Source organism: Diospyros lotus, chromosome 1, assembly GCF_014633365.1.
Source record: "Diospyros lotus cultivar Yz01 chromosome 1, ASM1463336v1, whole genome shotgun sequence".
Taxonomy (NCBI): domain Eukaryota; kingdom Viridiplantae; phylum Streptophyta; class Magnoliopsida; order Ericales; family Ebenaceae; genus Diospyros; species Diospyros lotus.
In genome coordinates, this window is record NC_068338.1 from 43,902,357 (window position 1) to 43,923,135 (window position 20,779).

At 35.8% G+C, this 20,779-nt stretch overlaps 1 protein-coding gene across 2 annotated transcripts; it reads right to left on the minus strand.

The window, feature by feature from the left end:
* Nucleotides 1-1,226: 1,226 nt before the first annotated feature.
* On the minus strand, nucleotides 1,227-11,059 carry LOC127812634 (tropinone reductase homolog At5g06060-like). Of its 2 annotated transcripts, XM_052353112.1 has the most exons (6): nucleotides 10,824-11,059; nucleotides 10,529-10,736; nucleotides 4,732-4,948; nucleotides 4,519-4,625; nucleotides 1,515-1,729; nucleotides 1,227-1,420 (listed from the first exon to the last, which is right to left on the minus strand). In XM_052353112.1, exons 1-5 carry the CDS (start codon nucleotides 10,913-10,915, stop codon nucleotides 1,547-1,549), a joined length of 807 nt encoding a protein of 268 aa, XP_052209072.1. In that variant the 5' UTR covers nucleotides 10,916-11,059; the 3' UTR covers nucleotides 1,227-1,420; nucleotides 1,515-1,546. The 2 variants fall into 2 exon arrangements, with proteins under 2 accessions (XP_052209072.1, XP_052209082.1); XM_052353122.1 differs by lacking the exon at nucleotides 1,227-1,420 and having other exon boundaries at nucleotides 1,564-1,729; nucleotides 4,547-4,625.
* Between the last annotated feature and the right edge of the window lie 9,720 nt (nucleotides 11,060-20,779).

Genomic DNA, 20,779 nt, shown 5'->3' on the forward strand with positions numbered 1-20,779 from the left:
GGACTGCCTCTACCACTGGTAAACCAAAAGGAAGGGGGGGTTGGGGGGACGAGAATGGAGAAAAAGTTTTTTAAATATAAAGGTATTTTTTGATTATTTTAAAATATTTAATTGACGTTAACTAATAATAGGAGAGATACAACAACTTAATATTAAACCTCAAAGTACTCATATTTTCTCAAACATAATCTAAACCTAAAATATATTGCATGTAAATTCCCAAAAGAAAAAGAGTTGGCTTAACTAACTGACAATTAGCACACAAAAAAAAAAAAAAAAAAAAATTATCAAATTATTTTTCTTTATCATAAATTCTACATAAAAGATTATTTACGTGGAGCATAAGTGCAAAAGCCGCTCAGCTATGCATTGAATATTTGTATTTATAGAGTGCACATAGAAACAGAGCAGCAGATATCCCTTAAAACCCTAAAGAGATTTTTTTGGCCTTTACTTAAAGGCTCTAGTTTTAACCTAAATGGGCCATAATCGTTGGTGTCTCTTAATTTCAGCCAATTAATGAAAATTCTCTACAAGTTCCATTAACAAATGTTGCAATTAACAAATTTAATAGAAAAAAATTAGATGAATTTATTCATTCACTAATTAGATAACAAAATTTTCCTTAAAATTGCTTACTAATAACTCACCCTGCTCTGCCCCTGTTAGAAAGACAAAGTGTGCCACAAGCAATGTGACTCGTTTAATAAAAGAAAGGGAAAGCAACCCCCACCCCAAAAAAAAAAAAAAACAAAAAAAAAATGGTAATGAACTTAATTTGGAAAATAAATATTAACAAAAGGTGGGACTCCGATGTGGTAAATATTTTCATTTCCAGTCAAATGGCAATGTTTTTATTAATTAAAATTATTACAAAGTTTAAATAACCATAAACAGCTGTTAGGAAATGCCTGGATTCCTCCCCCCACCCCCCTTTGAATAAGAGGAACAAAGAGAACAGTCATTGTAACTCTTCGGAAGAATGTAACTAACTAATTCCTATCCACCTATCCCTGCTAATAATAATATCTTAGCTTTATTCTACTATGTGGGATCAGCTACATAATTCTAACTTCCCGTTCTAATTTCTATCCCTGCTAAGCTGCTGAAACTATTCTTCCTTAACATAGTATTTTCTTTTTTCAAATTTTAACCGGTCTATTAAACATGCTTCGGGGTAAGTTCAGATATATATTGAAACAAGCGCCAAGCCAGAGCAAGAAACAGATGAAAGCCTAACTTAATATAATTTCAACAGAATCAATCTCCTTTAGCAGTCATTGCAGATTCGAATTATTGACAGCTTAATATAATTTCAACAGAATCATTCTCCTTTAGCAGTCCACTGTAGATTCGAATTATTGACAACATACCACGTGTAAGGACCATGGAAGTAACATCGTGAATACACATTTCGCCTCTGAAACCATGTAGCAGTTCATGGTAAAGAGAAAAAAAAAATAAAGAGAACAAAAGCAGAAAAGGGCATATAGATAGTGTGGTATAGTCCATACCTTGAGTAGAGACCGTCTAATTTGTGATTTGTTCAAGTCATGGAGAAACCGCATGCAGTCATTCCTCCATCAACAGAAATAATCTGCCCAGTGATGTAAGATGAAGCCGGCAAACAGAGAAAAGCCACCAAGGATGACACTTCCTCTGGCTCACCAAGGCGTCTCAGAGGAGTTCTTGAGATTATCTTATTCACGAAATCTTTGTCAGCCAGTAACTGCACAGCACCAGAAGTTTCAGAATCATGTGTTTGGTCAAACAAGTGGTGAATACTTAAAGCTCATACTCGCACAGGTAGTTAAGTTATGTTTAGTGCACAATTTAAACAGCATGGTTGCTTTTAGTTAAAAGTCAACTTGATTCAAAAGTAGCATGTGAATTGCCGAGGCAACACATCTATATGGAGTTGACCTACCAAAACCTATATGTGTATATATGCGTGCGTGTATTAGACGGCATTCATTTCTGAGTGTGAAACTCTGCATGTAAATTTTCCCAATGTAATTGTGACTAGCCAGCACTAGGCTAGAACACTAACACGATGTACAAGAAGCTACGTTTTAAGCCATGAAAGCTTTCATTTCTTGCATACTAAAAACGTGCATGAGAAACCCCGTAGCATTTCCTCAAAGATGCCAAAATTACAATGGTCATCAAAATTTCCAATAACAACGTTAAAGACAATATCTGCACCATCTCTAAATTTCTAGATGTTTGTAAGATTGGGCTCTCGGTTTGCCTGCAGGTACAGTCATGTATATGATATATACATAAGTACACATGTCTGCAGCCTTGAATAAATGCCTCCTCTCAAGAGTAAAATTGAAATTTGTTGTCATCAGCATACAATCTTTTCTAGCCCAGAAGTGCAAGAGTTTATCAGTTTACTTGGACAGATTTGGGGGAAAGAGAAACGCCCATAAACTTGACTTCTACCCACATCCAGAAAATACTGAAAACACGTCAAGTTTTCAAGCGTCAAGGCTTCAGATACAAGAAATGATCAACTACCACACCAGGAATTTCAATAGAAGCTTTAGTTACAAGTCTTTATCAGTCGTGTGCTCCTGTAACTTCAAGATTTTTTTGTAGAATCTCAATTCCCTTGAAATTCCACATGGATGATATAACAAACATAATCTCATCTTTTTTATGCAATGGTATCCATTAAAATGGAATTTCCCCATGTGAAATCCCAAACCGACATTGATAGATTGATCAAAATTAAATGCGAAGATAGTTTCAAGTTGAGGTAATAATCATGTATTCCCAATAAAGCTAGTTTTATTTAACAAATTTGAGCAGTTTAATTTTGGAAGGGTGATGAAGCACAGAAGTTGCAGTGAAGAAGACGCACGCTGGGGGGGGGGGGGGGGGGGGGTGTATAAATTTTAATCCCTAAATTCCAGGACTCTTCTTCTCATTCTGAAGTACTTGAACTTGTAGAGCAGATCTTTCATTTTTGTTTGTAATGACATTTATTTAAATTAATGAAATGCAAACACTCATTTGTGTATGGGAGTTTACTTGCAAATTGATTGAAGATTTACAGACAATATTACTTCACAAAGAGTTAAAAGAGTAATTAATGCATCATGAACATGCCTACAGATAAAAAGCCAGTGTGTAGGCAAGGGAAAATTTCAACTTGCCCGTATGGTTGGATATAAAGATCAACTCAGGTATCACAAGTAACAATCAGTAAATTCACCCACAAAAGCTAACTCAAAATATACATACATATTTCCATAGCACAACAGAAGAAACAGAAAAGAACGCAATTTGTTCCTCTATGATGGTAATCACTAGATGTCTTCAATAAAGGGCAGAAAAAAAAAATAGGCATGCTGTAATATTAGAAAGGCATATCAAGGCGTACCCATAACATTGGCCACCAACTTCTTAAAAATATTGGATATTTAGGTATCAACTAGCTGCTTCACATAGAATGGAATCATCTCATGTTAGTTTGTAAGGTGCTTTAGATAGATAATCAGTATCCACCAATGTTTTGAAACCCGGACCAGGGTATCAAACCAGAAATGGAAGTGGGTAAGTCAATGGTAGGACCACGGTTGAACTGGAATTTATTTCTATTAAAACATAGATATAAAAATAAAAATGATAAAGATCATCATGCAATATAGTCTTAAAAAGATTATTAAGTAACATTTTATTATAATTAGAAAAAGTCCATACAATGATATTAACTCAAGTTTAGGATGAAAATAAAATAAAGAACAAATATCAAAATTACAGTTCAATAAATTCAAAAAACTGATTATAAAACAACATTATACAAATTACATATCATTATAAATATTTTCATTATTTTGCAATTCTTTATTTTAAATAGGATTGAATCAACAAACTTATAGATAACCTTAATCCAAAGGGTTGACCCCAATTAATTTCAAAACTTCCAAACCATAGTTATCTTCTAACATTTAAAAATAAAATAGAAAATTTAGGAAACAAAAACAAATAAACCGGCCAGTTGAACCAAACCGGTTCACTGACCAGTTCCTAGTTTTCCCTGTTGAAGTGGCCAGTCCCATTCAGTTCTCTTAACACAAGTTCCCACAGAAACTGATAGCAATTAGCAATAATCAAAATGATTAAATACAAAACAACACAGAAAATGCAGTTACGAAGAAACAAAAAATCAAATAAATATTATTTTCAACTTAATGAATTTTCAATATCATGTAAATGACTTATATAAAGACAAGAACAAGGAACCAAATGTAGCTAATGCACACTATTCCATTCTACACCACCATGACAAGCAATGATAATATATGATGACAAAAGCAGTAATGAAGTAAAAACAACAATACGTTGATAAATGGTCAAAATAAGTCTATTTTTCAGGATGTTAATTTCATTTATATATTTCATACAATATAAACCAATCAAATACCCTGATCCAAAATTCAGAATATCAAAAGAAAAAAGAGGAAAGCTTTTACATTATAAGCATGAGAAAGAGAGAGAAAGCATTACAGGTTCTACAAGTGAGGTTTTCGTATACCATGGCGCAACACAGTTGCATCTAATGTTATCTTTTGCCCATTCACAAGCCAAATTCTTCGTAAGTTGATTCATTGCACCTGTGAACAACAAAAAAAGGGAACCAAAAGCAACTCAGTTCACACTCATGAAGTTTTCATCATACAATGTGACAGCAAAAAAGAGCTTCTCTTACCAGTAACATACCTTTGGTTGCACCATAAATGGATCCAGAACCAATGTGCACTATACCAGCAACAGAGGAAATAAAAACAATGCTTCCATTGCCAGATGCTTTTAAAAGAGGATATGCAAGTTGGCAAAGATGGTAAGCAGATTCAAGGTTTGTAGACATGAGCATGGTGTATTCTTCAGCAGTAAACTCAGTGGTTGGCTTCCTGATGTTTGTGCCAACATTGTTTATCTAGAGTGAGAAAACCACATAATGTAAGCCTCCCGTGTGTCCAGGGAGCATGAGAAGCCATATCTATAAACATTTCAAATTCAGCATCCCAACATTAATTAGAGATACAGAAAATCATGCAAATAAACCTTGGGCAGACCTTTCAGTCTAAACCTAAAACTAAGAGATGCCTGGTACTGAACATATCCATAAAAATAAACCAGTCTAGAGACTTTGCAGAGGCAGATTACTAAATAATGAGAAAGACACAATTGTTGACATGGAGTTTATTAGAATAGCCTTTCAAGGCAGGAGCCTCCTGGGAATATAAAATCAAGAAATGGGAAAAAAGATGGCATGTAAAGCAGATTGGTTTGCCCCTTATTCATCTTTTGGCATAAAAGTCTCTCCGATCCTAATCAGGTAAGAAAGTCAGCCCCCAGGTTTGATAAAAAGATAAGAAACACCCTTAACATTTGAGTAATGATAAATACCTATTTTGACTTTACAACTATAGCTACACTTTCCCCCCTACTGTTACTTCATAGATGCTACAAATTTTAATATGACAAAAATACCCTCACATTTTCTCTCCCCCTCCCTCCTCTTCTCCTCATATGGCAAACTAGCCAAAATCTGACTGTCTATCAATCTCTCTCTCCCAGGCTTAGCAATGGCTAAAATAGGAGAGAGAGAGAGAGAGATAATGAGAGAAAATGCCAATTCATTGGACAAAGAAGGAGATAAAGGGAGAATGAGAGAAAATGCCAAGGTATTTTCTTCACATTAACAATTTTCAACAACAATAGGGGGGAAGTGTAATTAGAGTTGTAAGGGGAGATATCACTATCATTTCTCAAATGGTAAGGGTATCTCTGTCTTTTGGCTGATTTACCTGAAGGAAAAAAAGCAGGCTATGTTTACCCAAATGTAGTATGAGGCGAGCACCTTGCTTGCCTAAGTCCTTGAGCACCTCTAGGTTCAAAGGCACTTACAAACCAAAAACAATTGGTGAAAATTGAAGCGAAAATGGGAAAGAAAGGAGATCACTGTTAGTCATCACTATTGTTCATTCAATCACCATCAGTTGCCTTCTCAATTTCTCCCCTTTTCTTTTTTCCATTGTAGTTGAAAAGGTTACAATGACATAGATGAATCACTAGCATAGTTACTAGGAACATGGTACATTCTAGGTTGTGTACGAGAACAAATACGAGATATGTTAGTATGCTAATTTTGTAATGCAAAGAAGGAAGGTTTAATTGGTTTGTTACTTCAGGTTGTGTTACATTTTATAGTTGTATTTCAGTCGAAATTAGTTGGATTGATATTTTGCTCAATTGCTCTTATGGGAGTTGGTTGTTTTGAATTATTTTCTATGTGCTTGTACAACTTATGGAATGAAGAATCCCATGAAAACAAAGTTAAGTTTGAATATAATTCAAAATGTAATAGAAAAAACAAAAAAGTGAGATAGGCAAGCTTTCTTTTCTCTAATTTTCATTGAAAATTATTCTACTTTAAATTTTTTTCCTAGTTTTTAATTGTTTTAACTAAATTCATGCATCACTAAGGATCCCCATGGGGATCCAAATCACGTTCCTCGCAATCCCAGAATGAAAAAGGACCCTGATTTAAAACGTGTAATCCAGATCACGGTTCCAAGGGATAGGGAGGAACCCTATAACTATAGCCACTAGTGATTGGCCAAAGCTCTAACACTCCAAGGGGTTCCAACAAGTTAAGTCACTCATTAATGAACCCATAGCACTTGACGACACACGATTAACTTTCTAGGTCGCTTCTAATGGCCATCCCTCTCTCTCACTCTCCCTTTGGTCTGGTATTTGTGGCTTATGACGTGGGTGACCCCAATCCTTTGTCTTCTCTCTCTAAGTGTTGCTTCTTTAGGCTTATAATTAGGCTATTATATTATGTTCTTAGTTTATTTTTGGTTCATTCATCATTTGCTTTAAATATCCTACTTTTTTTTTTTTTTTACTTTTTTTAGCATTGTTACTATTGCTACAAGAAAATGGCTTTTGAATGTGTTTCACTAAGTAGTAGTAGGGAAAAAAGATCTAACCCAAAAATAAACTTTTTGCAGGATCCCAAAAAATGTTTATTTGAACAATATCCATTTTTTGTAAGATCTCAAAGTTATTTGTTTGAACATTGTTAAAAGAATTTGTATTTAAGACTATTTTAGACATCTTATACACAATATCTTATTCACTTTTTATGATAAGTATATATTTATTAGCTTGTTGGCCAAATTACCAAAAAAATCTTGAACTCCCCATGCATCAATTATATAATGAAATTTAACTTCTATTAAATATATACTTGAACTTTCATAACTGTAACGATTACATAACACTGTTAAATTTAAATTAACAAAGCAACTTTTCATCCAGAAATTAATTTTTTTTTTACAATAATTCATCAAAAATGAGAAAATTCAAAAAAACAAAAAAAAAAAAACAAAAGATTTCGTATTTTTTAAAAAAATAAAAAATCTAGAAAATCATGTTCTTCTTCCACATCTTATATAATTTCCATTTCATTACAAGATGGGGAAGAAAAACATGGTTTCTCATATTTTTTATTTTTTCAAAAAAAAAATAATGAATCTTATTTAAAAAAAAAATTACAAAAACATGACCTTCTTCCCCATATTGGATGTAAAGTTGCTCCATTAATTTGAATTTGACGGTGGTATGTAATTGTTACAATTATGAAAGTTCAAGTATGTATTTGATAAAAGTTAAAGTTCATTATATAATTGATACAAAGGGCAACATTCAAGAATTTTTTGATAATTTAGCCTAGTCTTTTTTTTCAATTTAGCATCTTGCCTCACCCAAGCTAGCACTTTTTTGGGCAACAGCTAGCATCACAAGCAATATAATGTAAAAGCATGTTAAGGGCACATTTTGCCTCTGACCACCTTGGTTTTTCCCTCTTTAGCTGATTATTTATTAACAATTATTTTTAGTTCTTTTTGCTCTATTACTGTGCGCGTAATGAGATACTTTGAGACCTATGCAACTCATATAGTTTGCTGATTGTGCTATATGGCCCAAGCTTCATACATTTTAATTCATCAAATGAGATTGAAAGCCCACCTAGTGGGATTAAAGCATATGATGATGATACGATGAAGATATAACTACAACGAGAAGCTTTAATCTATTAGGTGGGTCAGCTCAGATACATGTATTCTAGCTTCCTCATCATCTCTGCTTCTAGTGAACTTTGGTTCAAGATCTACTTCTCTTGAAACTTGTTTGGCTAATAAGTTTGGAATATATTCCATGCTGAAGATCTTTAGAATCCTACACTTGTCATTTATAAGCTCCTAAGATAAAGTATTCATAACAACCAAACATTTCCGATTGCTTTTGGCAAAATGATTCCACTTTTTCATCTTGCAATTGAACTTTGAAAAATGCCATCTAACAATATGAATGAGGCAATTTGTAGATAAAGGGGCATTTCCATAAGCAGTGTTCTAAAATGCGCTAGGCGCTAGTCGGGCGCCAGGCTAGGACCTAGCGCCTAGGGCGCCTAGACGGGCTTAGGAAAACTGTTGATTTTTTTTATTTTTTTTAACTTTGTGATGTAACTTGATATTATTTTCAATTAAATCAAAGTTGAAAGTGGCATGAAAATATATATACATATATATATCTAACATATAAATAGAAAAGAAAAAATATATATATATATATATCTAATCTAACATATAAATAGAAATGGAAAAATATATATATCTAATATATTTAACATATCTAACAGCTAACATATAAATAAATAAAATTAAATACATAACAAACCCTAACAGCTAACACCAGCAACCCATGCGCGAGAGACATAGAAAGAGAGAGAGAGGGGTCGGAAATGGAAGCGGAGATGGAGCTTGACAACGGCGGCGACGGTGTTGATCCAATGAGGAAGCAGTAGTGAGGACAGAGCTTGACGGCGTAGAGGCGATGAGGAGGTCACGATGGAGCTAGAGGCAGCGAGGAGGTACCAACAGCGTTGAGGCAGCGGCGGCCTTGGGCTGAGAGGGCGAGACGGCTGAGAGGAGTAAAAGAGGCTTCGGAATCGACAAAGGGTAAGATTTAAACCCAAAAATTAGGCATCCCAGGCGGCGCGCCCAAGCGGCTAAGTGCCGCCTAGGCCACCTATGCGCTGCCGTTGCCCGATTAATCGGGCCAGCGCCTAGAGGGGCCAACCAGGCCATGTTTGGGGTGGTCGCCTAAGCCGATTTTTAGAACACTGTCCATAAGTCATTTTGCAAATAAAACACTTGATGAAGACAATAGCAAACCTCTAAAGTGTATCTTAAGAACTCAGATTGATTTGATAAATATTCAAACAATAAATTTAATGCCAAGTAAATATCACTAAGTTACCTGAGGAATATTGCCTTTGGTCTTAGGGAAATAAGTGAGATCACATGCATAAACTTTAGTTACTTATAAGTTAAGATTGCACATTTTTCCTGCCAAAATCCTATGTTATGTAGACTATCAAGCTGACAGTTGGTTCTAGTACACCTGCAAAGCAATAGATAGCTCAAAAGGGTATGCTTGTTTTGGATTGGAATTTCCATGCACCTCCCCAATCTCCCAATCCTGTCACCTCTTTAGTAAAGAAAATTTTGACTCACATTCCACTCCGGTTCAATATTTAGATAAATTTTGATTTTCATCCTTGTTTATCAGTTTCAATTTATGAATGGCGGAAAGGAGCATCAAAATGGTCGTAGCTCCTAAATATTTAATCAAGAAAAAAGGTAGCTTAAATTTGTTGAATTTCCTTACTTGACCAAACAAGAGAGTTTTCAATAATTTCAATAACATTAAATGATCTTTCAAAAGCAAGTCTCTGATATTTTGCAAAACTCAAATGTTTTGAGTGAAACTATTGTAATATATTATGCAACACACTATATTACTACATATTATGATATATACCACATTGACCAACTATATTACATCATCATCATCATTAACTGCACCTTATCCTAACTAAGTTAGAGTTAGTGGCACAACATTTAAATGTCAATTGACTTCTAAAAGTCGCATTGATAATACAAATTCATGCAAAAACTTCTATATTAATAGAAATTTATTGTAATACAAGTGTATGAATATATTTGTATTATATTACATAAATCTTATGTATTTCAAGTTATACAGAAATAGAACATTTTTTTTTTTTTTTGTGCAATGTTAATCTTTCATTAAAAATCATCTTAAGTTTATTACTGTATATTATAACATTTTAGCACACAATCTGTTCATTACACTCTCTATGCCGTGCAAATATAAAATATCATCCACATGGTATATAATCCACATAGCGGTTTAGCCCAGGTTACTCTTAATCCCAATACTATTCCCAAGCCTAGCCTAACTGATCAAAACCTTTTGACTTCTTGAACAACAAATCCTTTAACCAAGCATACGCATACAAAAAGCATATCCCGTAGGTCTGGGCTTTCTTTGTGAATGTCAGTTCCGTTTTCTATTGTATGCTAACATAATAATGCTATTTAGTCAAACCAAGTGATGCGTAATACCCACTTACAAGGATGTTGAGCTTGCCATTGAAGACAGACGATACTGTTTCCAAAAGCTGCTCCCGTTGGGAGCGAGACGAGGCGTCGCACACCGAACCGGTTACAGTGAAGCCCTTGGCGGCCCACTCTTGCAAACATTTGTTGAGTTCGGCATCGTTGCGCGAACAGGTGTGCACGGACGCCCCTAGCTCGGCCAAATCCTCCACGATTGCATGGCTGAACACATTCACACAGCCGATCAGAGTTCAAAACTTCAAACCCAAGGAAAAAACAGGAATCATTTGAGAATAGGACGAGGGATACCCGATTCCGCGGGTGCCGCCGGTGATGAGAGCGGTGGCTCCGACGAGGGACCACCGGGAACGGCCGCCGGTGCTCTCCGCCAGCTTCGCCATGTCCGTGAGACGAGTAGATGATTAAGTGAAAAGAGATCGCTGCAGACGATCAAACGAGACGGCTTTGAAAGATGGCTGAGACTAGTTTGGATTACGGACTTCGATCGCGGCCGCCTACTGGAGCTATACAGGATAGGGGTAAGATTAATAAGAGTAATGCTACTTGTACGCACAAAAGTGACGCACAGTTTGACCCACAGCAGAAAATGACGGAAATACCCTGAAATTGCCACTCAAATTACTTGGGATTGCCACTCAAATTAATTGCTTCTTCCTCACTTCTCTCTCTCTCTCTCCTCCCTCTCAGGTTGACGCGTCCTTTTCTGTTACATTCCTTTTCCGTTACATTTGATCAAAATTTGTTATTTGAGTATATAAATGTTGTAGCTGGATATTATCAATTAAATTGTGTTATTTGGGTGTGTAAATTTAGTACTTTAAAAAATAAATTTTATGTAATGTAATCAATTTTATATTATGAAATTTTGTAATAAGATTGTTGCTGGCAACATAAAATTTCTTCTACTTTATATTTTATATCGTTGCTAGCAACACAAAAATTTTTCTACTTTTTTGAGATCTGGATCTTCCACTCAAATACTGGCCATCCACCAAATGTAATCGTAATAAGAAATAATTAACAATAATTAAAAGCATATCAAGTAAAGAGGAGAAACAAATTCAAGAGGAGAAAAATCGAATAAGCTGCAAAAATCAGGGGATAGTTGCCGGCGACAATGGGAAGTTCCAGAAGAAACGCTACCAGCGCCGCTGTTGGTGATAGTCGCCGGCGGCCCAAAAATGTCAGATTGTCGCCCGCGACAGTGAGGGTTTTGATTTCTAGGATGGTGGGTTCGTGCTTCAGTGAGAGAGAGAGAGAGAGAGAGATACACTGATTGCTGGCGCGGTAGAAGATGAAGGTAGCAGACGCAATGGAAGATGAGGCAAGTCTTCTGGGAGGGTGAGTTCTTGCGGCAGCTGAGAAAGAGATAAAAGAGAGAGTGCAGGCGGGTGAGAGTGAGACAGACAGAGAGTATAAATGACCCAATTTCAAGCAAAAAGCAACATGGGTCTCTTTTATAATTTCGCGATATTTTCACATCCAAATTACCGCAATTTCTCGTTGTGCGTCAAACTGTGAGTCACTTTTGTGCGTACAAGTAGCATTACTCGATTATTAATCCCGCCCCGTGTCACTACAATTTGTCCTGTCGCCCCGTGATATATATATATAATAATTAGGGCTGATAATTTTTGACACGACCCAATTACACGACACGACACGAAATTAAATGAATTTGGGTTGGGGCTAATTAGGTTCGGGTCATAAACGGGTCAACCCGTTTATGACACGATTATTTTCGTGTCTTAGACGGGTCAACCAGTCTAACCCATTTAGACACGCAATGACCCGTTTAAAACTTATTTATTTTATAAATTAAAAATAATTATAAAATTAAAAAAATATTTTAAATTCCAAAATATCCCCCCACCCCGCGCGCGTCTGAAACCCTAAACTCCCCCAGTCCTCTCTCATTCTTTCCCCTCCTATCTCTCTTTCTCTCACTCTTTGAACTCCCGCCTCTGCACTCGGACCCTCGCCTTCACTGCCCCTCCGCTCTGCCTCCGCCCTCGCCTCTGCCTTCGCCCTCGGTAGATCGCCTCCACCTTCGGCTATTTCAGATCGCGTCCGCCTCCGCCCTCGACCATTTTAGATTGCGTTCGCCTCCGCCCTCTGCATCCGCCTCCACCCTCAGCCCCTCGCCTTTGCCCTTTGCGTCCGCCTCCGCTCTCGGCCTCCGACTCTGCCTCCACCCTCGATCATTTCATTTTTCTTCTTGATTCTATTTGATGTTTTGTTTTTGATTTGGTTTTTGTCTAATCTGTCCCGTTTCAAATGGATCTGATTGTTTGATTTTTATATGTTAATGAGAGTTAGATGACTGTATTTGGGATTTGGATGATTGTATTTGGAGATTTGGATTAATTTTTTTATTGCATGGATGATAAAATGTGAGATTTTATTAGAGTTAGTTATTAATATGATATATATGTATGTTGACTGGTTAAATATAAAATTTTGTATGTGTATTGAATAGGTTTTTTCATGCATTCAATAGGTTTTTACATGTTACAAGTAAACGGGTTAAACAGGTTAACAGGAGACACGACATGACATGACCCGTTTAAATTAAACAGGTTAAACATGTTAACATGTGACACGACTCGTTTAATTAAACGGGTTAAACGTGTCGTGTTCGGGTTTAAGGAATTTGACACGATTATTAAACGGGTCATGTTCAGGTTAGCCTGATGAGTGTTATACGTGTGTCTCGACACGACACGATTACGACCCACCAACCCGAATTGACAGCCCTATATATATATATATGTGTGTGTGTGTGTGTGTGTGTGTGTGTGTGTGGTAATGCTCAGCAAACAATTATATCGTGACAATCAAATTTATCGTGATATTTTGGCATTGGTATATCACGATAAATTTAATTCAAAATTTTAATTACACTTTAAAAAAAATTTCCCTCTCCCCCACCCCCCTCCCTCCCTCCCTCCCTCACACTCTCTCCTTTTTTAGAGATCGGCTCGCCATCAATGTAGAAGACGCATGCAAGACAACTTCCCCCATTTCTCTCATTCTCTCTTAGAGATTGAACTCGCCACTGATGTAGGAGACGCACGGAGAACAACAACAAACGCTAGAGAGCGAAAGCGGACCAAAGTGTTGGATTTATGTTTCCTAATGAGGGCCAAGGTGATGACGCTGTTTCGAGTTAGCTTTATAGGTTTCAATCCGGGATTGAAGCGACAATTCAACACCCTTATTGGTAGCCCAAATAGAAGTTAAGCTATAAGCCCTTAACCTTCTCTTTGAAGGAGAAATAGGCCTTGGCCCATTTGCTTAAGAAATGGGGAAAGCCCATGAAGCCCATTACCCTTTGCCCTAGGGTTCCCATATATAAGGGATTTGTTCCCTTATTTGTGCCTAGTGTGTGGGGGCCCATAGTGTTCTCTCATTCCCCTCTTCTTGGCCGATCGTGCCTTGCCTCATTCTTTATATGGCCTATCCTTTGTGGGTTTTTTTCTTTCTTGGTCAGGTGATCCTTGCCTTGTTGAGTGCCACGCATTTCCTTGTTCGTCTTGGACGATTTGTCAATAAGGTGTACTTATGGGGATGGATCACATCTTCTATGGTAAGTTGTTCTTGGCCATTGTTGAACCCATATCTTCGTGATTACTATCCGTTCCTTGGTGGATCCTACTGTGTATGGAAGCTTGTATGGCTTGGGCGAGGGGTGTCGATCAGCAGAGAGGCTTGGGGGTTTGAGGTTTTCGATTCTTAGGGGGTTTGGGCTACTTTATGACTTGGTGTCCCTAGTCTTGGAGTTACCTAAGTGGTGTTGACGAGCCCATAACTGAGCCTTGATTCATTGTCTTTGTGATTACCGTTCGTTGGTCGAAACAAAGAGTTTACTTTGTGTTCTTCTTGTTGTTGTTGTCGGTTTACTCTTTTGATTTTGGTTTTGTGCAATAACTTTGTTTTGTAGGTGCTTCCACCCCAACAATTGGTATCAGAGCATTGCGTGGCTCCTAGCTTGTGCGAAATCAAAGCCAAGATTTGGAAAACCCATTGGTTTTTCCCAATTGATTTCGTGGTAAAGGTTTTGTTTAAAATCTGGTTATGTTTCCTTCGATTGCCTTGTGTCAAGTTCGATTTACGGTAATCCAACCCCATAGTTGAGATCGACCTTCGGAGGAGTTCAGTCTTGATCGGCGTATGCAAGCCCACACGTAGGGCGGCGGGGCATGTGGAGTTAGTTGCAGTCGATGGCGCGTGAAGGCCGACAGAGGCCCAAATCCAACCCAAATCCATTTCCAAATCTATTCAATTTCAGTTCCAGATCTCAAATCGAGATCTCTCGGGTAACCTGTATCAGTTTCATTTTGAATTTTTTTGTTTGAGTGCATATTTTTTTTATTGCTATGTGTTATAAATTGTATGCCTGGTAAACCTGTTAAAATCTGTTGTGTGCATTGAGAAAAATTCCATTTTTGTGTATGATCCATGGACCGTTTGGGCCCAATCTCAACCCTCCTCTTATGCCCAACCTCAGCCCTCTCATTCGGCCCAATCTTGGTCCTCCTTCTGGACCCAGCCTTGGCCCAGCACCAGCCTGCCACGACATCATTGCGACTCCCATTCGATATCCACGCGGCCACCTCAAATCATGTCCTCATTAATGGCGGATCTCATCCATATTAATGAGGGTCCCGTCGCCACCATGTTACCACCTGGGAACCTCCACCGGCGCCGAATAGTTAGTCTCATCACCTGCAAACGCACGACGCATGCATGCAGGAGGACGTCTCTCCCTCCTATATCAACCAGCTCTTTTCAAAGCCAAGGTATGTTCTAACCTTTGACCTACTGATACACTATCTCTCCTTACTCTCTTACTCACTCGAGCGTCGGAGTGCTTGCAAGTGCCAGCTGTCCCCCAGACGGACCCGTTGCCGGAGCCCGCCCCCCACCTCTGATCGTCCTCTTTTGGTTAGGAAGAAACAATCCATATGTTAGATTATCTTGTTAGTGTTGCCCATATTTTGTGTGTGATTTACTGCAATTTTTGAATTGCTAAGTGCATCTGGTTAGGTACTATTTTTTAAAGAAAATTAGTGAGATTTGTTTCGGTAACCTATGTGGTTTTATATATTATTTTATGTGATTTACTTGTGATTATTTAATTGCTTGGTGTTTTTAATTATTACTAAGTAAATCTATGATATCTGTGAAATTTGCATTTACTTGTGGTTGTTTTGTTGCTTAGTGTTTCATTATCCTGCCTAGTAAATCTGTTAGGTATCAGAATTTGTTTTTTATCTTTATCTAGTATCAGTTTAGTATTTTGTTTGATATCTTTGTGATTTAATTGTGTCTTATTTAAACTGTTAAGTGCATTTTAAATATTGTTAATTTTTTCTATACTGCTAAGTGCTTGACCAATTTGTTCCTAATTGAATTTTGTTTCTCTGTGAATTTGCTACCTAAGTCTTTTAAACTAAACTTTGTGTTTTCTTAAAGTCTCCTTAGGTTGCATCCTTAATGTGATTTATTTGTGACAAATTTTTACTTGCTTAGTGCTTTAAAAAAAAAAAAAAAAGTAGTGCTTGATAAATTTGTGTTAACCCTGTTACAAATCTACCCTGGTTGTTTTATGCATACCTATTGTGAAACCCTAGATTTATATGATCTTGTAGGCTGGATATTTTATGTTGAGCATATTCTTTATGAATATGGCCACACATTATGAAATATGGATTTTCAAAAAGAAGGGGGATTTTGTCCATCTTTTGAAACAAAAGATTAAAGGGATACTACCTTGAGTGAGGTGGAGTCATTCAACCGATCACCTTAAGTGGGAGGATAAGAGAAGGCCTAACCTACCTTGAGTAAGGTGAAGTCACTAAACCCAATCACCCTAAGTAGGATTAGAGAAAGAGATCCTAATCCTAAGTGGGAGAATGAGAGAAGGTATAACCCTACATGGGAGAGAAATCCTATCTTAAGTGGGAGGATGAGGTATATCTTAGCCTAAGTGGGAGGATGAGAGAGTCCTTACCCTAAGTGGAAGGATTAGTGAGATCCAAATCTAAGTAGGATGGAGATAAAGCTAGCTCATGTTTATGCATTCTTTGCAAGTTTATGCATTTGTTGCATGTTTATGAATCTATTTCATGTGTGAATGAATGCATTTGTTGCATGTTTATGAATCTATTTCTTGTGTGGATGAATGCTTTTGTTACATGTTTATGCATTTGTTGCATGTTTATGAATCTATTTCATGTGTGGATGAATCCTTTTATTGCATGTTTTTGTATTTGTTGCTAGATTTTTGCATTTGTTGCATGTGCTTATTTCTTATTGCATGTGTGTGTTGGTCTCATTAGGAATCAAGGTGCAGATTGTTGGATTTTTGTTTCCTAATGAGGCCTAAGGCAATGAAGTTGTTTCGGGTTAACTTTATAGGTTTTGGCCTGGAATTGAAGCGACGATTCAACACCCTTATTGGCAGCCCAAAAAAAAGTTGGGCCATAAGCCCTTAACCCTCTATTTGGAGAATAAATGGGCCTTGGCCCATTTGCTCAAGAAATAGGGAAAGCCCATGAAGCCCATTACCCTTTCCCCTAGGGTTCCCATATATAAGGGATTTGTTCCCTTATTTGTGCCTAGTGTGTGGCGAACGATGGTGTTCTCTCATTCCCCTCTTCTTGGTCGATTGTGCCTTGCCTCCTTCTTTGTATGGTCGATCTTTCGTGGGTTGTTTTCTTTCTTGGTCCAGCGATCCTTGCCTTATTGAGTGTCACATCTTTCCTTGTTCATCTTGGATGATTTGTTAATGAGTTGTATTTATGGGGATGGATCACCTCTTCTATGGTAAGTTGTTCTTAGCCATTGTTGAACACATATCTTCATAATTACTCTTCGTTCCTTAGTGGATCCTACTATGTGTGGAAATTTGTGCGACTTGGGCCCGGTGTTGATCGACGGAAAGGCTTGGGGTTTGAGGTTTGAGATTTTCGGTTCTTGGGGGCTTTGGGCTCCTTTGTGGCTTGATGTCCCTATTTTTGGAGTTACCTAAGTAGTGTTGACGAGCCCATAACTGAGCATTGATCCATTATCTTCATGATTGCCATTTGTTGGTCTAAACAGTGAGTTTACTTTGTGTTTTTTTTGTTGCTATTATCGGTTTACTCTTTTGGTTTTGGTTTTGTGCACTAACCTTGTTTTATAGCTGCTTCCGCCCCAACACAAAGGATGCCAGAGGTGCAAGAGATGTCAGATCCAGACTAGACGTCTCCCCTCTTTACTACAGTCAGTGCCTCCTACCCCTTTGCTGCACCAACATCTCCTCCCCTTTGTTGCCACCATCGTCTCCTCCCTTGTCTTTGTCGCCGTTATCTCCTCCACCTTTGTTGTCGTCGGCATCTCATCCACCCGCCTCTCACCTACTCTTTGTCTTTCACTTTCTCACCTACTCGGACCAACCCCTTTGGGTTATTCTTCTTGTGCTGATGATGTTGTTGATGATGATGGATGGGTTCTTTTGAATATTTTTTTTTAATATTTTTTTATGATGAGTTTATTATAAGTTGTATACAAAATTTTCATCAAAATTAAAAATATATTTATATTGATTTCTTATGGGAGTCACCTTAGTTTTTTGGGGTATGTATATAGCCACTAACTACTTCATCACGCTCTTATTCCCCTCTTAATCACTCATTTTATGAATTTGGTTATTCTATTAGTTAGAAAGAGGTTTAGGCAACATGACAATGCTATTTATTGTAACAATTACACTAAAGAATGTGTTTGATGGATACAAACTTGTTGTTTAATGTCATAATGTCATTAAACACTAACATTATACATATTATACAAATTTGTTGTTTAATGTCGTTGAACTTGCTCTCGTTTTCACCCATATTTTCTAAACAAAAATATAAACTAAACATATTATATCTAAATATAATTATACACAAATTAAGTATGTATATTACACAAAAAGTTTACATATATATAAATATACATAAATATATTTTTTAAATACAACTAAAAACTAAAAACATATTATACAAAATCATCTAGACCAAATTAAACCCATTTTGCAACATTTAAAAATTTTGGCTTCTAACATGTTGAAACTTTTAAGAGCATAGTTTAGCTTGTTAATTTAAAAAATTTATTTTGTAATTTTGTTTTACTTTTTAAGTTATAAAATAAAAATCAAACTATATGTATGTATGTAGTGTATATATATGTAATATATATATTATTTGATGGCGGAGGCAAACAACGATTTAAGCGGCGGCGGCAGCTCAACAATGGGGAACGACGAGCAACCATAGGAAACTGAATATGCGGGTGAGAAAGAGATGATGAGATGGAGGCATTGCGGTGGCGGGAACGTCATAGACTAATGATGATGGAGGCAACATAGGTGAATGACAACTAGAAGCATTGATAACGACGGCTTCAACGGTGGCGAATAGTGATGGAGGCGGGTGCAATGGCGACGAACGGTGACCAAAGAGAGAGAAAAAGATAATAAAAAAATGCTAGTGGCCAAAGGTGGAGGACAACACGCGATGGAGAGAGAGAGAGAGTAGGTGAGGAAGAATAAGCTCTTGGGCGAGTAGGGTATTCAACTTGAGCTGAAAAAATAAAGGTAGATTTGTAATTTAGACTAAGGGTAGATTTGTAATTTTAGCTGAGTTGTCAACCAAATTGTCACAAGGATTGTGCATGTGACATTTTTCATATATATATATGTATATAATATATATTTGAAAAATTATTGAGAGCCAGACAAATTGACAGACAGGCTTATAGAATAAGGGTTAAAAAATTAAAATACCCTCGCCCATATTGTATTGCATTTTTTTCAATGTAATATGAGTGAGGGTATTTTAGTCTTTTAGCCGTTATTTTGTAAGTCTATCTGTCAATCTGTCTGGACTTGTAGAATAACTCTATATATTTATATTTTTACTTTTATAAAATATTATGAATCTGTTTAGTTAAACATAAAAAAGCAAATCAATGCCAATACCAAAATTAGTTATTAGTATTTTGAAAAAATTAGAGGTGTTTGATGAATTTTAGATAGCAAAAATATTACTTAGCTTAGAAGTTTTTAGTACAGTATTTTTGAAAAGCTAATCTTGGCCAAATTTTTATTTTTAAAACTTAAAACTACATCAAAACAATTGAAGTTGACGAACAACTATTATACCCTCAAAAAATAAAAATTTAAATAAAATCTCCAGATTGTGACACAATAAACTTGCAATTTCTCTCATTTATCTTCCTCAAGGCATCTTCATTTTATCTTTTTAGGGATGATTGTTCTTGTGCAATCTTTGGTGTTCGTATATTTGATTACAATAAGGGAGGTAGATCATAAATTGAGTTTTTGACTTTTATGCAGAACGAGAATGGAGCTCGTAACCCACCAGATTGATACCGACATATTATTCATCCAATCGTTCAACTTATTCTCTAGGAACTGCATTTTCTCATTCTCATGTATATGTTCGTAGCCACCATCATCTCTCATTTTAGAATTCAACGCATTATTATTGAAATTCTTCACATTTTATATAACTAGTTATCAATTTTGAGTGTTCATCAAATTTATTACTAATATAGTAATTCATCAAAATCTTTAATTAATTATAGGATTTATTTTTTAAACTTAAATGTGAGGAATAAATTAACTAATTAATAATCAAATTTAACTTTTAAATGAATAAATATAAATTCTCGTATTAATTGATTAAAACTATTATTTAATATAATTCCTCACATTTATTAAGTAGTTATCAAATTTATTATTTAAATAATTATGAAGATTATTAATTTATTTTATTAAGTCAAAATATTCTTAATTATTATTGTTATTTAATATTATAAAAGTCAAACTCATTATTTAACATTAATTTAGTTACTTAATATTATTTAATATTATTATTTAACATTTTTTTTTCAATATTATTATTAATATTTTATATTTTCAAACTTATATCTAAAATTCAATTTAATTATCTAAATATAAATTAAAAAACATTATTTATTAAATTAATTGGAAAAATAATTTCGTTATTATTTTATTTATTTAAAGTTGAAGTGTGTCATTTTTAGTTATTTTCATCACTTTTGATAGTTTTAAACTTTTATTTTATCAAATACGTAAAATATAAACAATCAACTTAAAGCACATTTATTTAAATATTCTTATTAACTTAAACCACTACATAAGTCTCAGAAAATTTAAAGCATTACAT

What these genes read in the sequence shown, in the direction of transcription:
- LOC127812634 (XM_052353112.1), bottom strand. Translation starts at nt 10,915, where the DNA reads ATGGCGAAGCTGGCGGAGAGCACCGGCGGCCGTTCCCGGTGGTCCCTC. An exon ending in GGCGGCACCCGCGGAATCGG is followed by an intron (nt 10,737 to 10,823) that starts GTATCCCTCGTC and finishes GAATGTGTTCAG; the next exon opens with CCATGCAATCGTGGAGGATT. An exon ending in ATGGCAAGCTCAACATCCTT is followed by an intron (nt 4,949 to 10,528) that starts GTAAGTGGGTAT and finishes TTCTCACTCTAG; the next exon opens with ATAAACAATGTTGGCACAAA.